Source organism: Bos indicus x Bos taurus, chromosome 5 (genome assembly GCF_003369695.1).
Source record: "Bos indicus x Bos taurus breed Angus x Brahman F1 hybrid chromosome 5, Bos_hybrid_MaternalHap_v2.0, whole genome shotgun sequence".
Classification (NCBI taxonomy): Eukaryota; Metazoa; Chordata; class Mammalia; order Artiodactyla; family Bovidae; genus Bos; species Bos indicus x Bos taurus.
Genome location: NC_040080.1, coordinates 45,180,846 through 45,200,056, shown reverse-complemented (window position 1 = coordinate 45,200,056; position 19,211 = coordinate 45,180,846). Strand labels below are relative to the sequence as shown.

General features: G+C 48.1%; 1 protein-coding gene across 2 annotated transcripts; it reads right to left on the bottom strand.

The window, feature by feature from the left end:
* Positions 1 to 4,506: 4,506 nt before the first annotated feature.
* EIF3D (eukaryotic translation initiation factor 3 subunit D) lies at positions 4,507 to 18,721 on the bottom strand. 2 transcript variants are annotated; one of them, XM_027541758.1, is made up of 15 exons: positions 18,597 to 18,721; positions 16,120 to 16,252; positions 15,803 to 15,848; positions 14,516 to 14,652; positions 13,185 to 13,270; positions 12,552 to 12,624; positions 11,649 to 11,761; positions 10,768 to 10,900; positions 10,219 to 10,366; positions 9,463 to 9,593; positions 8,230 to 8,315; positions 8,008 to 8,137; positions 5,639 to 5,781; positions 5,093 to 5,376; positions 4,507 to 4,652 (listed from the first exon to the last, which is right to left on the bottom strand). In XM_027541758.1, the coding sequence occupies exons 2-15, from the start codon at positions 16,240 to 16,242 to the stop codon at positions 4,639 to 4,641; spliced, it is 1,647 nt and encodes a 548-aa protein (XP_027397559.1). In that variant the 5' UTR covers positions 16,243 to 16,252; positions 18,597 to 18,721; the 3' UTR covers positions 4,507 to 4,638. The 2 variants fall into 2 exon arrangements, with proteins under 2 accessions (XP_027397559.1, XP_027397560.1); XM_027541759.1 differs by having other exon boundaries at positions 11,649 to 11,758.
* Positions 18,722 to 19,211: the final 490 nt, after the last annotated feature.

The following is a 19,211-nucleotide window of genomic DNA, read 5'->3' as shown; positions in this document are numbered from 1 at the left end:
ACGACAGAGGATGAGATGGCTGGGTGGCATCACTGACTCGATGAACGTGAGTTTGAGTGAACTCCGGGAGTTGACGATGGACAGGGAGGCCTGGCGTGCTGTGATTCATGGGGTCACAAAGAGTTGGACATGACTGAGTGACTGAACTGAACTGAAAGCTGGCTTAAAACTTAACATTCAAAAAACTAAGATCATGGCTTCTGGTCCCATCACTTCATGGTAAATAGATGGGGAAACAATGGAAACAGTGACAGACTTTATTTTCTTGGGCTCCAAAGTTACCACAGACGGTGACTGCAGCCATGAAATTAAAAGACGCTTGCTCCTTGGAAGAAAAGCTATGACAAATGTAGACAGCATGTTAAAAAACAGAGACATCACTTTGCTGACAAAGGTCCATACAGTCAAATTATGGTTTTTCATGTATGGATGAGAGTTAGACCATAAAGAAGGCTGAGTGCCTTTTGAATTGTGGTGCTGGAGAAGACTCTTGAGAGTCCCCTGAACAGCAAGGAGATCGAACCAGTCCATCCTATGGGAAATCAACCCTGAATACTCATTGCAAGGACTGAAGCTGAAGCTACACTACTTTGGCCACCTGATGGGAAGAGCTGACTCATTGGAAAAGACCCTGGTGCTGGGAAGGATTGAGAGCAGGAGGAGAAGGGGGAGATAGAGGATCAGATGGTTAGGTGGCATCATCGACTCAATGGACATGAGTTTGAGCAAACTCAGGGAGACCATGAAGGACAGGGAAACCTGGTGTGCTGCACTCCATGGGATTGCAGAGAGTCGGACAAGACTGGGTGACTGAACAGCAACAAAGGACTGTAATCTAGGAGACAGTCTTTCAGACAGCTCTGGGGACTGTAACGAAGGGGTGGGGGAGGGAGGCCAGTTTTATCTGTGATTTTGATGAAGAGACATATGCAATCAAGCCCACGGCTTGGTAGAAGGTTGTTGCTCTTTAGGAGGAATTAAGCGACTTAGCAGCAACAGCTTAATGGTTTTAGTTCTTAAGTATGGGGAGATGCAAGAAACTGGGTTCAGGAATTTTTCTCTTGTAAATATCTGTCTGAAGGCCAGTCCTACCAGTTTTCCTAGAGCACAAAAGTGCCTTGTCCAAATTCTCATCCAGAATTCCTCTCATGGTATATGTAGGTCATCAAGTGGCTAATGACTTGATTCTTGTAGAACTGGGTGGGAGGCTATATTCCTTATTTTACAGTCCCTTCCCTTTCAGTCTTAATTTTGACCAAGGTTTAATAGGTATTCTGTGACTGATATAGCCCATGGTGATAGGAATGCTCATTCCCAGACCAGGCAAGGAATCATTGATAGGCCATTCAGTGTGTTATTACTGGACTGGGCTGTTAGTAGTAGCCAAAAGCCTCTGGAACTCCTGTCTTACTGGCCTGTTATGGTTCAGGTAATGATTCCCTCTAGTTTCTTCCCATTATCTAGAGTCAGACTGTTACTATCATTGACCTTGAAGAACTATGTATTTGTTGTGGTCACCTAGTCATTATTTTTATTGGAGGCTCTGTCACACATCTGGTTGTGCAAGACAATAGTCTTAAAGACTTCTTTGGTAGTCCACTGGTTAAGATTCTGCCTTCCAATGCAGGGGACATGGGTTCCATCTCTGGTGGGGGAACTAAGATTCCATATACCTTGGGGCAACCAAGCCTGTGAGCCACAACTACTGAGCCTGTGTGCTCAGGAGCCCAAGCACCACAACTCGGGAGAAGCCCACAGGCTGCAACAAACAGCTTGCGTGCCACAACTAAGACCACCAGCAACTCAAAAAAAAAAAAAGTCTTGTAAAATAGGCAGAACATGTGAAATAAAGCTGCTGCTGCTGCTGCTAAGTCGCTTCAGTCGTGTCCGACTCTGTGCGACCCCATAGACAGCAGCCCACCAGGCTCCCTCGTCCCTGGGATTCTCCAGGCAAGAACACTGGAATGGGTTGCCATTGCCTTCTCCAATGCATGAAAGTGAAAAGTGAAAGTGGAGTCGCTCAGCCGTGTCCGACTCTGTGCGACCCCATAGACAGCAGCCCACCAGGCTCCTCCGTCCATGGGAGTTTCCAGGCAAGAGTACTGGAGTGGGGTGCCATCGCCTTCTCCGAAATATAGCTAGCAACATTCTTTCCTAAGGAAGTATTTAAGCTGAGAGCTTTCATTAGGTGCAGCCCAGTAACTCCCCAGGTCATCTGACTAGTCCTTTCTGCCCCCATTACTGTCTTTAAGGGAAATGGCACATTGGCATTGTACATAAAGTTCAACAAAGATGTCTGCATGAACAAAGCAAGTGGTGGGTCATTGTGACCCCTTACAGGACTGAGAAATGAATGTTATCTCCTAAGGAGTTCCATGACTGGCACCAGAAGAAAAATTGAACTTTAGGGTTGAACAGGTTATTTCTGCCATTGAGGACTTGTGGTTAATGCATAACATGGAAACACAATGCACACTAAAGGGGAGGGAGGAGGTTTTAACCTTCCTTGTCTTGCCTTAAAATGGAAATTTTTATCTTATCATTGGTAATATTGTAAACAAAGGGGCCTATGACAGAGCAGTGTAGACACTTAAGCCCAAATCCACTGCTCATGCTCAGCAACTGTGGCTGAAGTGGAGGCAATATAGAGGATGACTGGGTGACCCTGCACCCCATTCAAGTGAACTGGATGACCGGGGCTGGCTTTCCCGAGGTGAAATGTGAATCCTGAATGAGATTTACCTGCACAGAACACAGTGCATCTATGAATAAAGTAAGAAATTCAAGAGCTGTTAAGCAGTCCTGTGAGATGGGGCTGAGGGTTCCAGTGGGAAGGCAACCATGGTGAGTTTGGAAAAACACTGGTTTTCCAGCTTTTCATCACTGAAACTTCTCTAGAAAGTCTTTCTTGAGCTCTCAGACCTAAGTACACCCTTAGGAATGCCATTTATCTATTTTTTTCTAGGCTGTTATTAGCATCAGAGAAAAGCTCCTGTTAGAGCAGAGATGAATTTTAATCATTATAGTGACCTCAGGGCTTCCATCAGTATCTGACATAGAGGAGGCCCTTAGTAATTTGATGAATAAACACTGAAAGCAGACAAAAGTACCTAACCAAAAATGAAGCTAGGGAGGTCAACTTCTTAGTAGTTACGATGATCATGAGAATGGGTGTGGACAAATAATTACTTAAAACTGCTGGTCTTATCTTGTACTGGGAAATTAGGCCTGATAAGGTATGGCAGGGCCTTCAGACTAGGCTGAGCCTGCACTGTAGAATGCTTCCGTTTTGAGGCAGGGCTATTTACAGCCATCAAGTTGGTGGAAGTAGAGGACAGATGAAAGACATGAAACAGGTGGAGGTTGCTGTTAAGATGTTTTTGGGCCACTTGTTCCAGATAATTCTGCTGGGTTCAGCTTGGGGAGTACCAGCCTGACCTTGAAATCCCACACTTGTCACACTATAATGTGAATTTTCTAAGACTCCACCTACACCGAACTCCCCAAGAAGCAGACGTTAATACGGTTTTCCTAGTAACTTGGACAATGAAGTCCAATACATTTTTGCTTGCTTTCTGAGGCTCAATCATTTTGATCAAAATTGTTAAATTTAGGACGGCTACCCAAAAGTGGAGCCAGTTTTCTCATCTGTATAATGGCATCACTTCCACCAGCATCACAGTTGTGTCAGGATGAGATATTTGTTTATGACACCATGCTTTGAGGGTGCCGGCTTGAGATCACATCACTAGCCCACACCAAGTGAGAGTGAAAGTTGCTCAGTTGTGTCTGACTCTTTGCGAACCCACGGACTATACAGTCTGTGGAATTCTTTAGGCCAGAATACTGGAGTGGGTAGCCTTTCCCTTCTCCAGAAGATCTTCCCAACCCAGGGATCAAATCCAGGTCTCACGCACCGCAGGTGGATTCTTTACCAGCTGAGGCACAAGAGAAGCCCAAGAATACTGGAGTGGGTAGCCAATCTCTTCTCTAGGGGATCTTCCCGACCCAGGAATCGAACTGGGGTCTCCTGCATTGCAGGTGGATTCTTTACGAACTGAGCTATCAGGGAAGTTTATACAAACCATTACAATCAACACCCTGTGGAACATCCACCAGGATGTTCTGAAGCGGTCTCCTTCACAGCAGCGACCTCACCTCAAGCTTCAAAGACTGCCCCGCTTCATCTTTACAGTGATGTGTGTCACAGGGCGGCAGATGGGTCTGGCATGTAGCCAGCTTGTGCTTGTGAAACGGACTTCCTATGGGGACCTCACAATGGACCTCAATCCCTGGGAAAGGATAATTTCAAGGGGTTCCAAGAACAAAAAACCCAAGGGCATTCACCTCCTAGCAGGAATGTAAAACCACTAATGCTGAGAACAAAGGAGGGAACCCAGATTATGAACTCTAGAGAGACTCTGCTGCGTCTCACCCTCCCCTCTCTGAAGGGCTACTCGGAGAAGGAAGAAGGGCTGTCGGTCATAACGTAGGCACAGATGAAGGTAAGGGACTAAACAGAATTTATTTCAATGGCCTAGCTTCAGAGAGCAAGAATCAGACACACATCCCACTAGGTATTCAGGGTCCTCCAGGCTCGAAGCAATCACAGATGCCAGTTCCACATCACCGTCTGGTTTAGGCTTCTTCCTCTGAAAGATACAAAGGTTATATCAAACTGGTGAACTGCTTATGATTTTCAACACTTTCACTCAGATGTGAAACCATTCAGAACCTCAGAGGACTACCAGGTATTTCCTTCAGTCACCAACCGGTGAAGCAGGTGAGAGAACGATTTAAGGCCTAGCATGAACCTGGAGCATCATTCCTCCCTGGGACCGTTGGCTAGTCTCAGGGACTTCTAGACCTTCCTCTAGACATTTCTTTCCTGCCCTAACTCTCCTCGCCAACCCCATCATGTGCTCTAAAGGCTCTGGAAATGGCTCCTGGAACTAGACTGAATGCCATACCAAGTGAAGCCTCAGGGAATTCCTGGAGTTTTCCACTGAGGTTAGAGGACTGAGGCTGCAGCGCTTGAGCCCCAACCAGCCCACAGCTCACGCCAGACTTCTGAGGGAGGCTTGCTACACACCTTCTTCTTCCTCTTCCTCCTCCTCCTCCTCCTCGTCGTCCTCATCGGAGCTGAAGGTGCCGTCGGGCAGGCTGTAGACACGGATGACCTGCTTGTTGGGGTCCTTGAGGATGAGGTACTTGCCCTCCTCCAGCTTCATGCAGATGTCGATGACGCAGCGCAGGATGCCCCAGGCATTCTCCACACTCAGGTTGATCTGACTGGCGAACTCGTTGGGTTTGAACTGCTGGGTACCCAGGATGACGTGGCGCGAGGAGTCTTTCACGTGGTACCGGGACACGTAACTACCAGGGGAAGGAGTGTTAGGGTGGGGCACGCCGGCACAGACCATGTGGCACGGGACACGCAACTGGGGGGTGTCGGGTGGCAGTGTTAGGGTGGGGACCGCTGGCACAGAGGCACAGCTGTGCCTGGGGTTGAGTTATCAGTTAAATGGCAGCCTCGTGCTTGTCCCAAGAAAAGGGAGAAAAGGGCAGCCTTGTTCTCCTAACCCGAAGACCCCTCCTTTCCGAAGATGAGCTCCCGGCTCCTGGGCAGGAATCTCACCCAAGCTTGAGGTACTCGGATCCAGCCAGTAAAGCACAGCAGGTCCAGCGGGCCAACTTGTAGCTGTTGTTTTTCAGCTCGGTGGCAATGACAGCCCCTCGCTGAGAATCAAGCTTCTGTCGCCAGTCAACGCCGTTACAGTGCTGTGGGAGGAGGGCCCCAGTTACAGGTGCCAAGGCACCATGCTGCCTGTGGACTACTGGCCCCTCTGGTAGAGAAGAAGGTCCCTAGTGGGCTTAACCAGGGAGGGGAAAGCCCACAGGTGGAGCAGAAGGAAGACATCATCCATCCCTCTCTTGCACAGCCTGCCACACAGCTGGTGCTTAACAAACTGTAACTCCTCTCTTTACAAGGTCTCAACCAGACCAGGACACATACGCACACATGTTAGAAACAAGTGCCATACAAATGTTTATCACATGTGGTGTGGAGAGAAAGAGTTTCACAAGGGAGTGTGACAGCTCACCCGTGGAGAATACTGGCAGAAGCTGGAGTTAGGGGGATCTGAGAGGGACAGGGAAGAGACAGACTGGTTTAGTGTGGAAGCCCGCAGAGGGAGGGGAGGTCAGGTAGGTCTGACCTGATGGAGAGGGAGTTAGGGAGGTCAGTTAAGAGACAAATGCAAAATAACAGGCGTTATGAGTAGGGTCCTGAACTAGGGTGATGTCAGTGAAACCCAGGGCTGGGCAAGTAGACAGCCTGAGCCTGACAGCAGAATTCAAGGGTGCAAAGGAGGAGGAGGAGGAGGAGATGTTTGAGGTTCTGAGCCTAAGAGAGCAGGAGAAATGACACTGATGGACAGTCAAGCCAGAGGGAATGACAAATGAAGACACTGGAATGACAAAGTGTTTTAGAAAAAACAACCACTAAAAAATTCCAAAACAAAAACAACGATAGACCAGGAGTCAGAAGAGATTTCAGGAATCATTTCTGGAGTTCAAGGAAGAGGCCTGGGGTTAGGCTTAAATCTAAGATGGTCCCTGGTGGCCCTGCTCTTGCTGCATCTGCTATCCCAGAGTCTGGGGGAACCCTGAGCATAACTACCCAGGATCATGCTGCTACTGCTGCTGCTGCTGCTAAGTCGCTTCAGTCGTGTCTGACTGTGCGACCCCATAGAGGGCAGCCCACCAGGCTCCCCCGTCCCTGGGATTCTCCAGGCAAGAACACTGGAGTGGGTTGTCATTGCCTTCTCCAATGCAGGAAAGTGAAAAGTAAAAGTGAAGTCGCTCAGTCGTGTCTGACTCTTAGCGACCTCATGGACTGCAGCCCACCAGGCTCCTCCGTCCATGGGATTTTCCAGGCCAGAGTACTGGAGTGGGGTGCCATTGCCCTCTCCATGCTACCTTGTGTCTAAAGAGATTCTGCAGATGGAATCAAGGTCCCTTAAGATAGGCAGACCATCTGAGTGGACCACACACAGTATAAAGAAGTGAATGTGGCAAAAGAGTTGCATAAGGGACTGACCCTAAGAGAAGGTGCCACTGGGGGGTTAAAAAGGAGGGAAACAGCAAAGGAAATGTGAAGGCAGCTGAGAAGCGTGCAGGACCAGATTATGGCAGCAGCAGAGGGCGCCGTCACACAGGACGATGTTCCTGGGGGGCTGTGGTCAGAGGCTAAGAGCAGGCCACTGGTTCAGAGCTGAGTTTGCAGCAAACCTTCTAGGGTGCTCTCAGCAGGTGACAGAAGCTAAAGAACACCTGAGGAGTGAAACCTGGTGCCCAGAATGCTAATCCTTAGGCTCTAACGCAGGCAGAGCACAATGGCCCCTGACCTCCATCTCACTGGACCCTCATTAACACAGGCCTGGCCTTGCTGTCCTCCTACCAAGACTCTTTTATTCTACACACCAGTGACCAGGAGCATGGCCACACATTTTACATTCAGGTGTGTAGGCCAGGTACTTTCAGAAAGGATGACAGCCCCATCCTGGCACACTAGCCTGGGAGAACGGAAAGAGAAGGAAAAACGAAGGATGCGTATTTCTTTCAAGATGCCCCTCCTGAAAAGCCAAACCTGGGATAATCTGAGTTCAGTAAGAGACAAAGTTGAAAAAAGGGTGCCAAAAGGTTGAAAACCAGGTAGGGGCTGCCATAAGTGAAATAACAGGTCCAAAAGGAGAGCTGCCAGCCCAGCTCATAAGGAGAGACTGAAATCACACTTGCAGAGGGCAGAAGCCAACAGGAGGCCGGAACGGACAGAGACAGAAAACACAAAGGCAAGGTAATCACCCGCACACACGATCTCTTCCTCAAAGTGGAACTAAGTAGGGGGAAAATTCAGAAGACAGAAAACCTCTGTAAGCAAGGCAAGGGGAAGAGAGACACAGGCTGCAGGCGCCAGCCCGGGACACGGTGTCCCGCGTGCCTCACCCTGGAGTCCCACTCATTGAGGGTCTTGATGTTGATGAAGGACACCTCCCCGTTGGCTCCAGTCATGACGCCATCGTGCTCACAGCGGACGATGAGGTCGATGTCGTCCCCGAGCTTCCACCGGCGGTAACTGCAAGGAAGAAGGAGTGCCTCTGGTCACCTGAGGCCCTGGGTCCAGATGCACCACCCACACAGGGCGGGGGCACTAGGGAGGAGGCATACCGGTACGCCACAGAGGCAATCTCGTTCTTATCCATGTCGTCCTCCACAAATGGGTTGGGGTTGGGGAAGTTGTATCTTTCCTTCCCCTGTAAAAATGACACAAGTGTCATGAGACAGCACCAACCCGTTGCCAAGGCAATCAGCCATACCCAGCACCTCTCCTTTGTCACAGCCCTGCCTGGGTCCCTAGAGCTCGATGGGGCTCTGGGCACACTTCCGAGCCCAAGCGAGCACCCCGTGGGTCACAACAGAGGTAACAGCTCGCGTTCACCCTATGCTCATGTTTGTGAAACACGAGCTTCTAGTCTCTTATTTAACTAGCAACAGCGCCCCCTCCTGTTATGTCTTCCTCCAAGGTACACACAGTCATTTGTCACAACATGTACGTATCCTGAGCTTACCATCTTTCCTCCTCCATTGTGTGTTAGTCGCTCAGTCGTGTCCGACTCTTTGCGACCTCACGAACTGCAGCCTGTCAGGCTCTTCTATCCACGGGATTCTTCAGGCAAGAATATTGGAGTGGATTGTTGTTCCCTTCTCCAGAGGATGTTCCCGACCCGGGGATCCAACCCAGGTCTCCTGCATTGCAGGCAGATTCTTTACCATCTGAGCTACAGGGAAGATCTTTCCCCCTCCATTATAAAGTTTTCTAAGGGCAGGCACTTAGGCTGGCTGGTTGCTATATCTCCAGCTCCTAAGAAATGCAGCTGTATCTGTGCACAAGGGTGTCTTGGTCATATATTTCAAGGAATCTTCACGACGTATCTATATGAGACAAATATTATTCAAGTATTCTAATTTTACAGAGGAGATTCCTTGGTGGCTAGGGGGTAAAGAATCTGTCTGTAGTGCAGGAGATGTGGGTTCCATCCCTGGGTCGGGAAGATCCCTGGGAGAAGGAAATGGCAACCCACTCCAGTATTCTTGCCTGGGAAATCCCAAGGACAGATGAGCCTGGTAGGCTATAGTCCATGTGGTCTTAAAGAGTCAGACATAACTTAGCAACTAAACAGTTTCAGAGAAGAAACATGACTGGCACCACAAAGCTAAAAGTGGTGAATCTAGGGCTCAAAGTCAGGCCTTCTGACCTCTAACCTCAAGCTGAGATCTCCTCTGTGACAAGCAGGGACCCCCGTCTGTCCTGTCTAATCCCACAACCCAGAGCTGACGACCCAGTACATGCTCAGTAGGCAGCAACTGGGGTTGATGAACTGAGTGCTCCCAGGACCTTACCATCCTCAAGCACTGCTGGGAGAAGTTGTGGTTGATGTAGGTTGCTTCCATGGCCAGGTTGCGGGGTGAGTTGAAGGAGTTACCTTCATCTTGAGGGGGTTCGTTGGCTGTCTCACTCACTGTCAGAAGGTCTGCAAAATTGGCAGCATGGTCACCCACCCATGAAACAGTCACCAAAGAGGCGTAGGGCCCCTTAGGGAGATGTGGTGATTCAAACGACATAGGCCCTTCCTCTAGAGGACCGCCATCTGCTAACCTGGGTCTTCTGAGTGCGGCTGGGTGGGGTGGGTTTCTGGATAACCTGAGATACTAACATTACATTCTGTCACAACCACACCTATTTTTGAGTGACATGGTTTTCATTCAACGTGTGTGTGTACATACACATGTGTATGGTACATGTGCATTTTTTCCTTCATAAATATGCTGAAGTAAAAAGGGCATCAGTCCAAAGAAAAAGGTCAAGTACATACTAAAGGGGGTATGGACAGATGACAGAGGTCAGGAAGCTGCTACTCAAATGGGTGGAAACACGGTGTTGGGGTGCCACGAGGACTCAGATGCTGCTGCCTGACAGGGGTACTGCAGTGACAGCCCCTTCCTCTATCTCTGAGGAGGCTGAGGGGGGATTCTGACATGGCTGTTGGTGTTCGTGGGGAGACAGAATACCTTCTACCCATTCTCTGTACCTGGGAATGGCTTTGGACCAACAAGGACACTCAGAGCCTCTGTGTTGTTCCTAGACAGGCTTCTTACCAAAGTCAGAGTTGTCCCTCTTGTCAAAGAAGAGCTTGGATCCGACCCTCTGGACAACGATGTCCCAGGAATACACAGAGCGGGTGCAGCTCATCAGCGTGGCCAGAATGGCGTCGGTGGCAAACACATTGCCCTGAGTCTTCGCCAGCTGCAAGGAGGACAGCAGAGAGATGGGGCTACTTTGGGGCTCACCTGCCCATTCACAGGAGGTGAAGGACTTGTCTGCAAGGAGCCCTCACACCTATACCTACACCTCTGCTTGTCTGAGCCAGGCTGCAGCAAGCCAGCCAGCAAATTTGTATCCTGGGTCCAATGAACTGCAGTTTCCTGACCACCTGTTACACCCCAACACTTACGGTCCGGTCAGCAGAGTGCCTTCATTTTCACCTAATCCTAAATTGATTCACATGAGTCTTATCTACAGGGGCATCTGAGGCCTGGTCGGTTCATACACCCCCCCACCCCCTCGCCACATCTCTGCTCTCTCTGAGGCCTCAGCGGTGGTATTGCAGCACTCCCCTCAGGTGGGCACGGGGCAGGGGTGCCCACCTTCCGGATGACGGGGTCGTCCGTGGTGGTGACGGTGTGGAAGATACGCTTGATGCTCCGAAGCGGCTTCTCGCTCCGCGTGGTGATGCGGTCAAAGGCCTTGTCGTAATACTCCAGGGCCCCACAGCACTCGCTGAGGGGAGAGCACACAACACACGCTAAGTCAAGGGGAGCAAGACTACCTACTTCTTCTCTGTTACACCATGGAATCCAAAATCTTATCCAAAAGTCTAACACGAGAGATGAAAACAGTCTCTGACTGGACTCTCAGAGCTCATGCAGGGCCTGCCCCCTCAGGTCCTGAAGTGGCTCCACCCAACAGTGACAAGTGATTTGGCTCAGGACACCACTCCCCGCCCCACTTTAGAGACAGGGAGAGGAGCAGTGACAGAGCCCTCAGCAGGAGGCTGCCTCCTGGCTGATGCTCCAGCTCCCAATAAGTTATGTCCACCCACTGGCCTTCTGAGATAAGGAGTTCTTTGAAACATCAGGAAAAGCGTCACTTCTCTTGAAGAACTGCAATCTTTCTCTTTCTGCCCAAAAAGCTAAAGAACCCAACCTTCTCTTTTGCTTAGGATTTCAGGAAGCTGAAAGAAATCTAGAGTTTTAATAATAGGAAATTTCTTTCTGCTTTCTCCCAACAAGAATCCTATAATTTAATTTTTCTTTTGCTCACAATGCCAGGAAGTTGAAAGAGAACTGAAGTTTTAGCTTCAGTAAATTTCTTTCTGCTTTTCCTGCCACAGGCATTTTTTTTTTTTTAAGCTCGTCCGCTAATCTTAGGCAATGTTTTTGGAAATGCTAGGGCTCAGGCCAACAGTCATCACCAACATTCACACACATTAAGAGCATGATGGAGAGTAGGAAAAGATGCCACCTACATGTCCTGGGGCTCTGACACTTCCAAGTACCGCATCTTCATCAGCTGAGGGAAGTCCATCTCCTCCTTCACCTCCCAGTCACTGCGGACTTCCACCGAAGAGTCTCGGGGCTTCTGTCAGGAAAAACCGTTGGAGGGGGAAAATGACAGCCAGCGCGAAACATAAGCAAAAGGCAGGTAACAGTATGAAGGGCTTGTATTCAATAAATATATCCAGAACAGTCATACGACAGGCTGGCTGTTTTCTAACAGCTCCTCTGCATTTCTCCCATGTCATTACCTGGTTATTCTTGCTGCTACAGCAAGCACCGAGTCCAGCAAATGTAACTCCCACAACTGCACCTTTACTCTGGCTTACACACGTCTTCTACTTGCACAACGTCCACATAAACACTTTTAGAGGAATGTCTACGGTGGCACCATGCACAATACCCTCAAGTAAAACCCTGATGTCTATCAATGGTGAACAGACAGACAAAACGTGGTCTATCCAGGTAATGGAACATGGCAATAAAGAGGGATGAAGTGCTGACATGGGCTACCACACGGATGAACCTTGCAAACATGATGCTTGGTGAAAGGAGTCAGTCACAAAAGATCATTCTGCTCTGGTTCCATTTATATGAAATGTCCAGGAGAGATTAATCCAGAGACAGAACACAGAGAAGGGGCGGTCTAGGGCCGAGGAAAACGGCTGACCGGAACAGGGCTTTTTGTAGTGATGAAAACATTCTGACACAGACCACAGTAATGGCTGCAGGACTCCGTGCATAACTATGAACCACTGAGCTCATCTTAAATGGGTGAATTGTATAGTATGAGAAGTAAAACCCTCAATAATGCTGTTATAAAACCAACCAAAAAAATCAAATTCCTGGACAGAATTCTGATACAGATATACTACCTGTGATTTTTGGTCCCATTTCTGCCTCACTCCAAATTGTTTCTGGAATTTTTTCTGCAGTCGTATGCGTTCTCTGGAAAGATAGGAAAACTGCTTTCAGTACAGATTTTTAAGGAAAGTAGAGGCTTAAGAAAAAACAAAAACCAAGACGAAAACAGCACACACTAGACATGCTAGGAGAGGCATATTGCCCCCAATATGCCAGTGTATACCAGATATGACCAGTATATACCACTCCATCTCTAGAGGCTGTCCTCTGGCAGCCTCAGTTCGGGCAGGCTACTGTCCTACACAGCTCCAGGGACTCACAGGACCCGGTGTGAGTGGGCCCCGGGAGCTTCACCACAGAAGCCCTGCGTCTAGGTGAAGCTCTGGGGTCACTTCCTGTCTGCCTTTGTTTCTGTGTCAGTCAGTGCTCACAACCAGTGCAAGCAGTTTCCTGTCCATGGTCTCTGCCATGACCAGCTCTTGGAAGACGACACCAGGGCTGAAATAGTGGCTTAACTGGCTTTGGGGAGGCTTTTTGGTTTTTCGTAATACTGGGGAAGAAGATGACTATTCTGCTCTGGCTTCCTGACAGCAGTGTGGTCAGTCCTGGAAAAATAACTTGTTCCAACAGGATGGGCAACTCACCTCTCCTTCTGCTTGGCACTCTTAGGCAGGGTCTGCAGGTTGAACTGCAACATGTTCCGTCGATCTTTGTCTCTGCGGAGATTTCGCTAGGAATCAGGAAAAAACATCATGTTAAAATCTTGGGACATTCAGCTGATAATTGGTGGTGCCCAATGGGATGCTGTTAGAGTGAGTTTAGGATGCACCAGCCCAGTTGCACATTTCATTCTGTGCTTTTACAGGATCAACACCTGGGGTTTTTAGGTTGAGTAAGCACAGGCCTACCTCCCAGATACTCTGGGTCTGGTCCCAGACCACCACAATAGAGTGAGTATTGTAATGAGGCAGGTCACACAATGTTTTGCTTTCCCAGTGCCTATAATTTATGCTACAAATACTATACACTATACTGTAGTCTACTAATGTGCAACACTGTTATGTCTTAAACAAGGTATATATCTTCATTAGAAAGAAACTTTATTGCTAAAAATGTTAACCACCTTCAGCGATTAGTAACACCACTGATCACAACAAATATGATAATAATAAAAAAGTCTGAAATATTGCTATGACAGAGACATGAAGTGCGCAAATGCTGTTGAAAAAACAGAACTGAAAGACTTGCTCGATGCAGGGCTGTCACAAACCTTCAATTTGTTAAAAAAAAAAAAAAAAAGCAGTTATCTGGTTTTTTGTACTGAAGCACAATAAAAATGTTTGTACCTTGAATTAGCTTAGACTCATATCCATGCTTTTACTGAGGCAGGTTCACTGGCTCTTATTAGAGTTGCTGAGTTTGCCTCTTTATGTGAGAAGATGCAGCCCAACTGGATCATCTACTCAGTAAATCCTGGACACAGCAATTATTCGAGGCAACAGACACTGACGCACATGGTTATCCAGCACAAACAGCCATCCTTAGCACAGATGTCCTAGCTACTGGTCAACAGACAGCTGAACTGTTTAAAGGCATTCCTGGACATGGTACCCGTTTACTTTAGCACAGTTTGTCACTAAAGAGCTACTTGGATTCACTCAGCTGTGCTGAGTCGTATCTACCTCCTTGTGACCCTATGGACTGCAGCCTGCCAGGCTCCCGTGATACTAGAGCGGGTTCCATTTCCCACTCCAGGGGATCTTCCTGACCCAGGGATTGAACCTGTGTTTCTTGCATCTCCTGCTTGGCAGGTGAATTCTTTACTACTGGGAGACCTGGGAAGCCCATTAATATATTATGGGATTCATTAGGATACCCATAGTAACATGCTTTCCCCTCATCAGTACTCACATGGTACCATTTTTAGCACCAGGTGACAGCCCCAAGATGGTCAGACTGCTGGCTCTTGACTTACCTGTGCGAATCGCATTCGATTCCGCTGGTAGGCGGTCTTCTGTGTGCGCGCTGTGTCCACCAGCTGGAAACTAGTTTCATCCTCCTCGTGGAAGTAAGCATACTGACTTCCACCTCCAAACTGAGAGGAGTACTTATCTGCAGGCAAAGGTGACAGTATGTAACACTACCCACAAACTTTTTAAGTACATAGTAGTCTAAAGCCTGATATTTATAGTGTGGTCTCAGGAGCCACCCCATCGGCTGGCAGCATTTTAGATGTACAGACTCACAGCTCCACCCTAGATCCACTGAGTAAGAACCATCCTTTTAATAAGATCCCCAGCAGATTATGGAGAAGGCAATGGCAACCCACTCCAGTACTCTTGCCTGGAAAATCCCATGGACGGAGGAGCCTGGTAGGCTGCAGTCCATGGGGTCGCTAAGAGTCGGACACAACTGGCCGACTTCACTTTCACTTTTCACGTTCATGCACTGGAGAAAGAAATGGCAACCCACTCCAGTGTTCTTGCCTGGAGAATCCCAGGGACGGAAGAGCCTGGTGGGCTGCTGTCTGTGGGGTCGCACGGAGTTGGACACGACTGAAGCGATTTAGCAGTAGCAGCAGCCAGCAGATTAATACGCACATTCAAGTTTAAAAAGCTCTGATCCAAAGAACTTTCTAAGTCAAGACAGAGTCTGAGGAATTCAAGACAAGCCCATTTTGCACTCTGCCTTCTTCTGTAAGAACAGGAGTTACAGTTTACTCTCTCAGGAGAGGCAAGCAGGCGGTTACACACGTCATCACTGTCACCAGCTGGCGCCCAAGGCAGACGTGGCTAATGGGCTAGGACTGGCTTTCTGGCTGACCTCAGACTTCAGATCGTCTTTGACTCAGTATTCCAGAGAGCCATTCCTAGCTCTCTTGACTAGTACAGAGGAAAAAACTAACTTCTATTAGGATCCTAAAACCAGGAGTTTTAAAACTGGGATCCACTGACTGGCCTTACAGGCTCAGTAAATCCCAAGTAATGAAATACAAAATGGGAATATGTTCACCAGATTTGTAAAAGGGGCCATGGCTCCCCAAAGTAGGGGGAAAAACCTACTATAATATGCTGAACAGTCTAACTTTTGAGGCTATTTACAAAAAATGGATTGTCTCCACAGTCCATAATAGGCCCCTAAAAATTATGAATTATCACCATTTCGTTCCCATCCTAGAATGCTTTCAGGTGGAGGTTACTAGAAACACGAACAATCCACCGAGGGCCTGACCTGGGTAGGCAGGCAGGCGGAGAACACTTACTCGTGTATCTCTTGTCTTGGTATGTGGCCCCCGTCCAGTCTGCAACCTAGTGAGCACAACAAGGGAAGGCAGAGAGCACACGTCAACCAGGCAAGTTTCTGTTGACCCAGAAACCCCCTCCTCCCAAGTGAGGACACGCTGTCACAAAGTGTTAGAAAGACTGGCTCAGGATAGCTTTGTAAGAGCCCAGCTCTCCTATGACTACTGGAAGTAGCCAGAGCTTATAACCATTATCCTTTTGAGAGAATAAAATTAAAATGAACTTGGAGCATCAGCTGCAGCTTTAAGAGATTCAGACCCTGCTGACAGGCAAGCACCTTTCCGAGCCGATCTCCTTTGCTGAACGGCTGGTAGGGCATATCCCGAAACTGCTCCGGAACTGCACAGGGACCCCAGCCTGAGGGGTTGTCCTGGATCACAGGCGTCATGAACTTTGCCATCTTTTAAAACCTTAAAAATACAAATAACAAAGTAACTCCATGAAGAAAAGCCTCAAAAAAAAAAAAAAAAAAAAAAAAAACCACAAGTCTTCCATTTGAGGTAAGCTAATACATGAATGATAAAGGTAAAAAAGCAAAACACAAAACAGAAGCCTCAACTGTTGAGCTGCTCTCCACTTAACATCTTCCTGTAAATAATACTGTGAATACTTAAAACTCAGACTGCTAACCAGATTTATGTATCATATCTCACTGTTTTTTTTTTTTTCTACTGTACTATCTCTGAAATGAACCTGCACCTTCTAATTGATGAGGTGTCATGTCGTATCTGGCAACTTTTCTTTCTTAGTGTTACATGAAGAAATTGTGCTTCTTGAATTCAGTGATGTCTTACAGATTTGATGAAATGTAATTAACTTTTTTTTGAGTTTAATAACCAAGTTCCAGTTCTCATTCACACCTTCAACAGACATACAATATTTAATTCCCCTAAACCTCAGTCTCTTTACCTGAAAAAATAATAAGATCCTTGTTTTATTCCCCTCAGAGGATCACTGTGAAAACCGTATATATTAGTTAACATATGTGGAAATAGTTCCATTGTAAAATGCAAGACACTTACTACTCAGTCTTACAAAAATACATTTACACACAGTGCTGAGAAAAAACAAGGGTCCATGAATATATCCTGAAATGCAACCTTCCTTTGTTGTTCTTCCAATTTTCTGTTGTCAGTGCAAATTCTTATGCAGGGCATAAGAGTCAGGCAGCAAGTCCAGCAGAAGGTTGAGGAGGCCACCTGAAGCCTTATGTCATGAAAGTGGCTGAACACAGCCAATGTTCATAAACATTATGAGTACCAGGCATGTTGTTAGTGCTTTCCACACATTAATTCATTAACTCCTCTCAACAATCTCCTCCCAAGTTAGGGCCAGTATTAGCCCCATTTTCCAGATAAGAAAACTGAGGCACAGAGATATCAAGAAATCGCCTAAAATCACAACACTAATGGATGAAAATCTGAACCCTGGGAAACTGGCTTCAGAGTCCACACTTTGTGTAACACCAGTACTCCTCTCAGGAAGAGTAAAAACCAGGGGCTCCAGACAGGTATCTGCCAAACAATTCCTACCCAAAACTCATGCATTTATCATCCATTCTAATCCCCTGAAAATGCCCAGAAGCTGAGTTCCCAGGGTAAAATTCACCACACAAATATTTCCAGAGTCTGGGGAGCAAAGAGCAAAGGATACTAAATTTATGAAACTCTCTTCATTTTCCCATGATGGGGAGAGTTCCTAGAGGTGACACTTGCGTGATCCAAAAGGGCATGAACCTGGAAGCCCCATCCTCCCACCTGAACTTAAATTACAGTACAGGAAGCAGACTGAGGGAGAGTGTGGTGGTCTCAAAACAATACACCCTTATATATTACCAGGGTCCTACAACATGTCAGATGCAACACCACTAAACCCCTAGGCCCCCATTTCAGATATAAAACTACACACAGTTCAGCCAAATCAAGCAGCTGATCTCATCATTTCAAGATAGACTTGGTTTCTAGGGTCCTCTGTCTTAAGTGTAACACTCTTCCCATTATTTTACAGCTGGACAGCAGCCTGAAAAGATCCTGGGTTTCAGATCATATCGATAACACAATAAGATATCTCCAAACACACTTTAAAAGCGGTGGAAGGGTTTCAACGCGTAAAATAAAATGTAGGCAGAGCACAATGTAACCAATAGGGGAAACTAAATCTTTCAGTTGAAACGGAGTGACAGCTGTACTGGCTACACATACAGGATGAGGCGGCACCAACAGGACAGTCATAGGGAGAGCCTTGTGGCTGGCAGGCCATGTACTGGGCACGTTGTCGCAGCCACTGCAGATCGTTTGCCAATTCCTGGGGGGTTAGTATCAAATCAGAGATCAACCAACTACATCCCAGCCTTCCAATTCATAAGCAAGGAAAAGAAACATTTAGACCGAACTCCTCCGAGCAGGGCCGAACATCGCTCAGGTTGGCACACCCAATAGCCCTCTCTAGAAGCTCAGGGAACCGTGGGGCACTTTAAAAGACCCTGAGACTCAGCGGGGTTAATAGCACGTTCACATCAGAACAGACCGTCGGTGGCCGCTAAGCGGACTCCAGGGAAAGAGACCTCAACCACAGGTTCTGCCCCGCACTGGGTCGGACCTGGGGGGGCCGAAGGCGGATTCCTGCCCCGCCCAACGCAGGAACAGAAAGGCAGGAGTGGGCGTACGGAAGTCTCTTCCGGTAGGCCCCCGAAGGCCAGGCGCAGCCCAACTCTGCTCTGGAGGTCCGCGGAAGCGTATGGAATACGCTGCTTACCTGTAACGGCCGTAACCGGCCCCGATGGTGAGAGATAGTCTAGGCCGGATACCGCGCCACTGCCTGAGCTCCGGGGAACCGGGAAAGGAAGAAAGATGGGCGCGCAGCGGCCGGTACCGTAAACACGACCGACGGTGTCGTAAACTGCTTCTTGGCTTCCTTCCGGTTCGACGGCGGAGCGCAGGAGTCGTAAAGCGAAGGCATATCCGGAAGTTCGTCACTGTTCTTTTCGCGGTGTTCTTATTTAGCCTTCGAGGCTGATAGACACCGGAGGATGTTTACAGTTACGTCATGGGGCATCCGGCGACACTCCGAGAGTTTCAAGTTCCATGAAACGTGGCGGCCTTGGAGTTGGAGTTGGAAGCGGAGACTGGCTGATGTCCCACAATGCCTTGCGGGCCGCTCTGGCCACTCTGTATCCCACAATGACCCGCGGTTCCTGCCTTCTTTAAAAGAGCGTGTGTTTCGAGTTTCACCGTTAGGGGGAGTTCGAGTCTTTCAGGCAGGTTTTTGTGACTACTCACTGAGCCTTCAGCGGTTTCGGAAACAGACCAGGAGGTGCAAAGTCACCTGAGTAGATCAGACTACTAGTTTTGGGGGTCGCTGCCAGTGTTC

Excerpts from the sequence above, each read along its gene's own strand:
- EIF3D (XM_027541758.1), bottom strand. The coding sequence starts at position 16,242 with ATGGCAAAGTTCATGACGCCTGTGATCCAGGACAACCCCTCAGGCTGG. Across the intron at positions 15,849-16,119 it reads AAGGAGATCGGCTCGGAAAG|GTTGCAGACTGGACGGGGGC; the intron begins GTGCTTGCCTGT and ends TGTGCTCACTAG. Across the intron at positions 5,377-5,638 it reads TCCGAGTACCTCAAGCTTGG|TTACGTGTCCCGGTACCACG; the intron begins GTGAGATTCCTG and ends TTCCCCTGGTAG.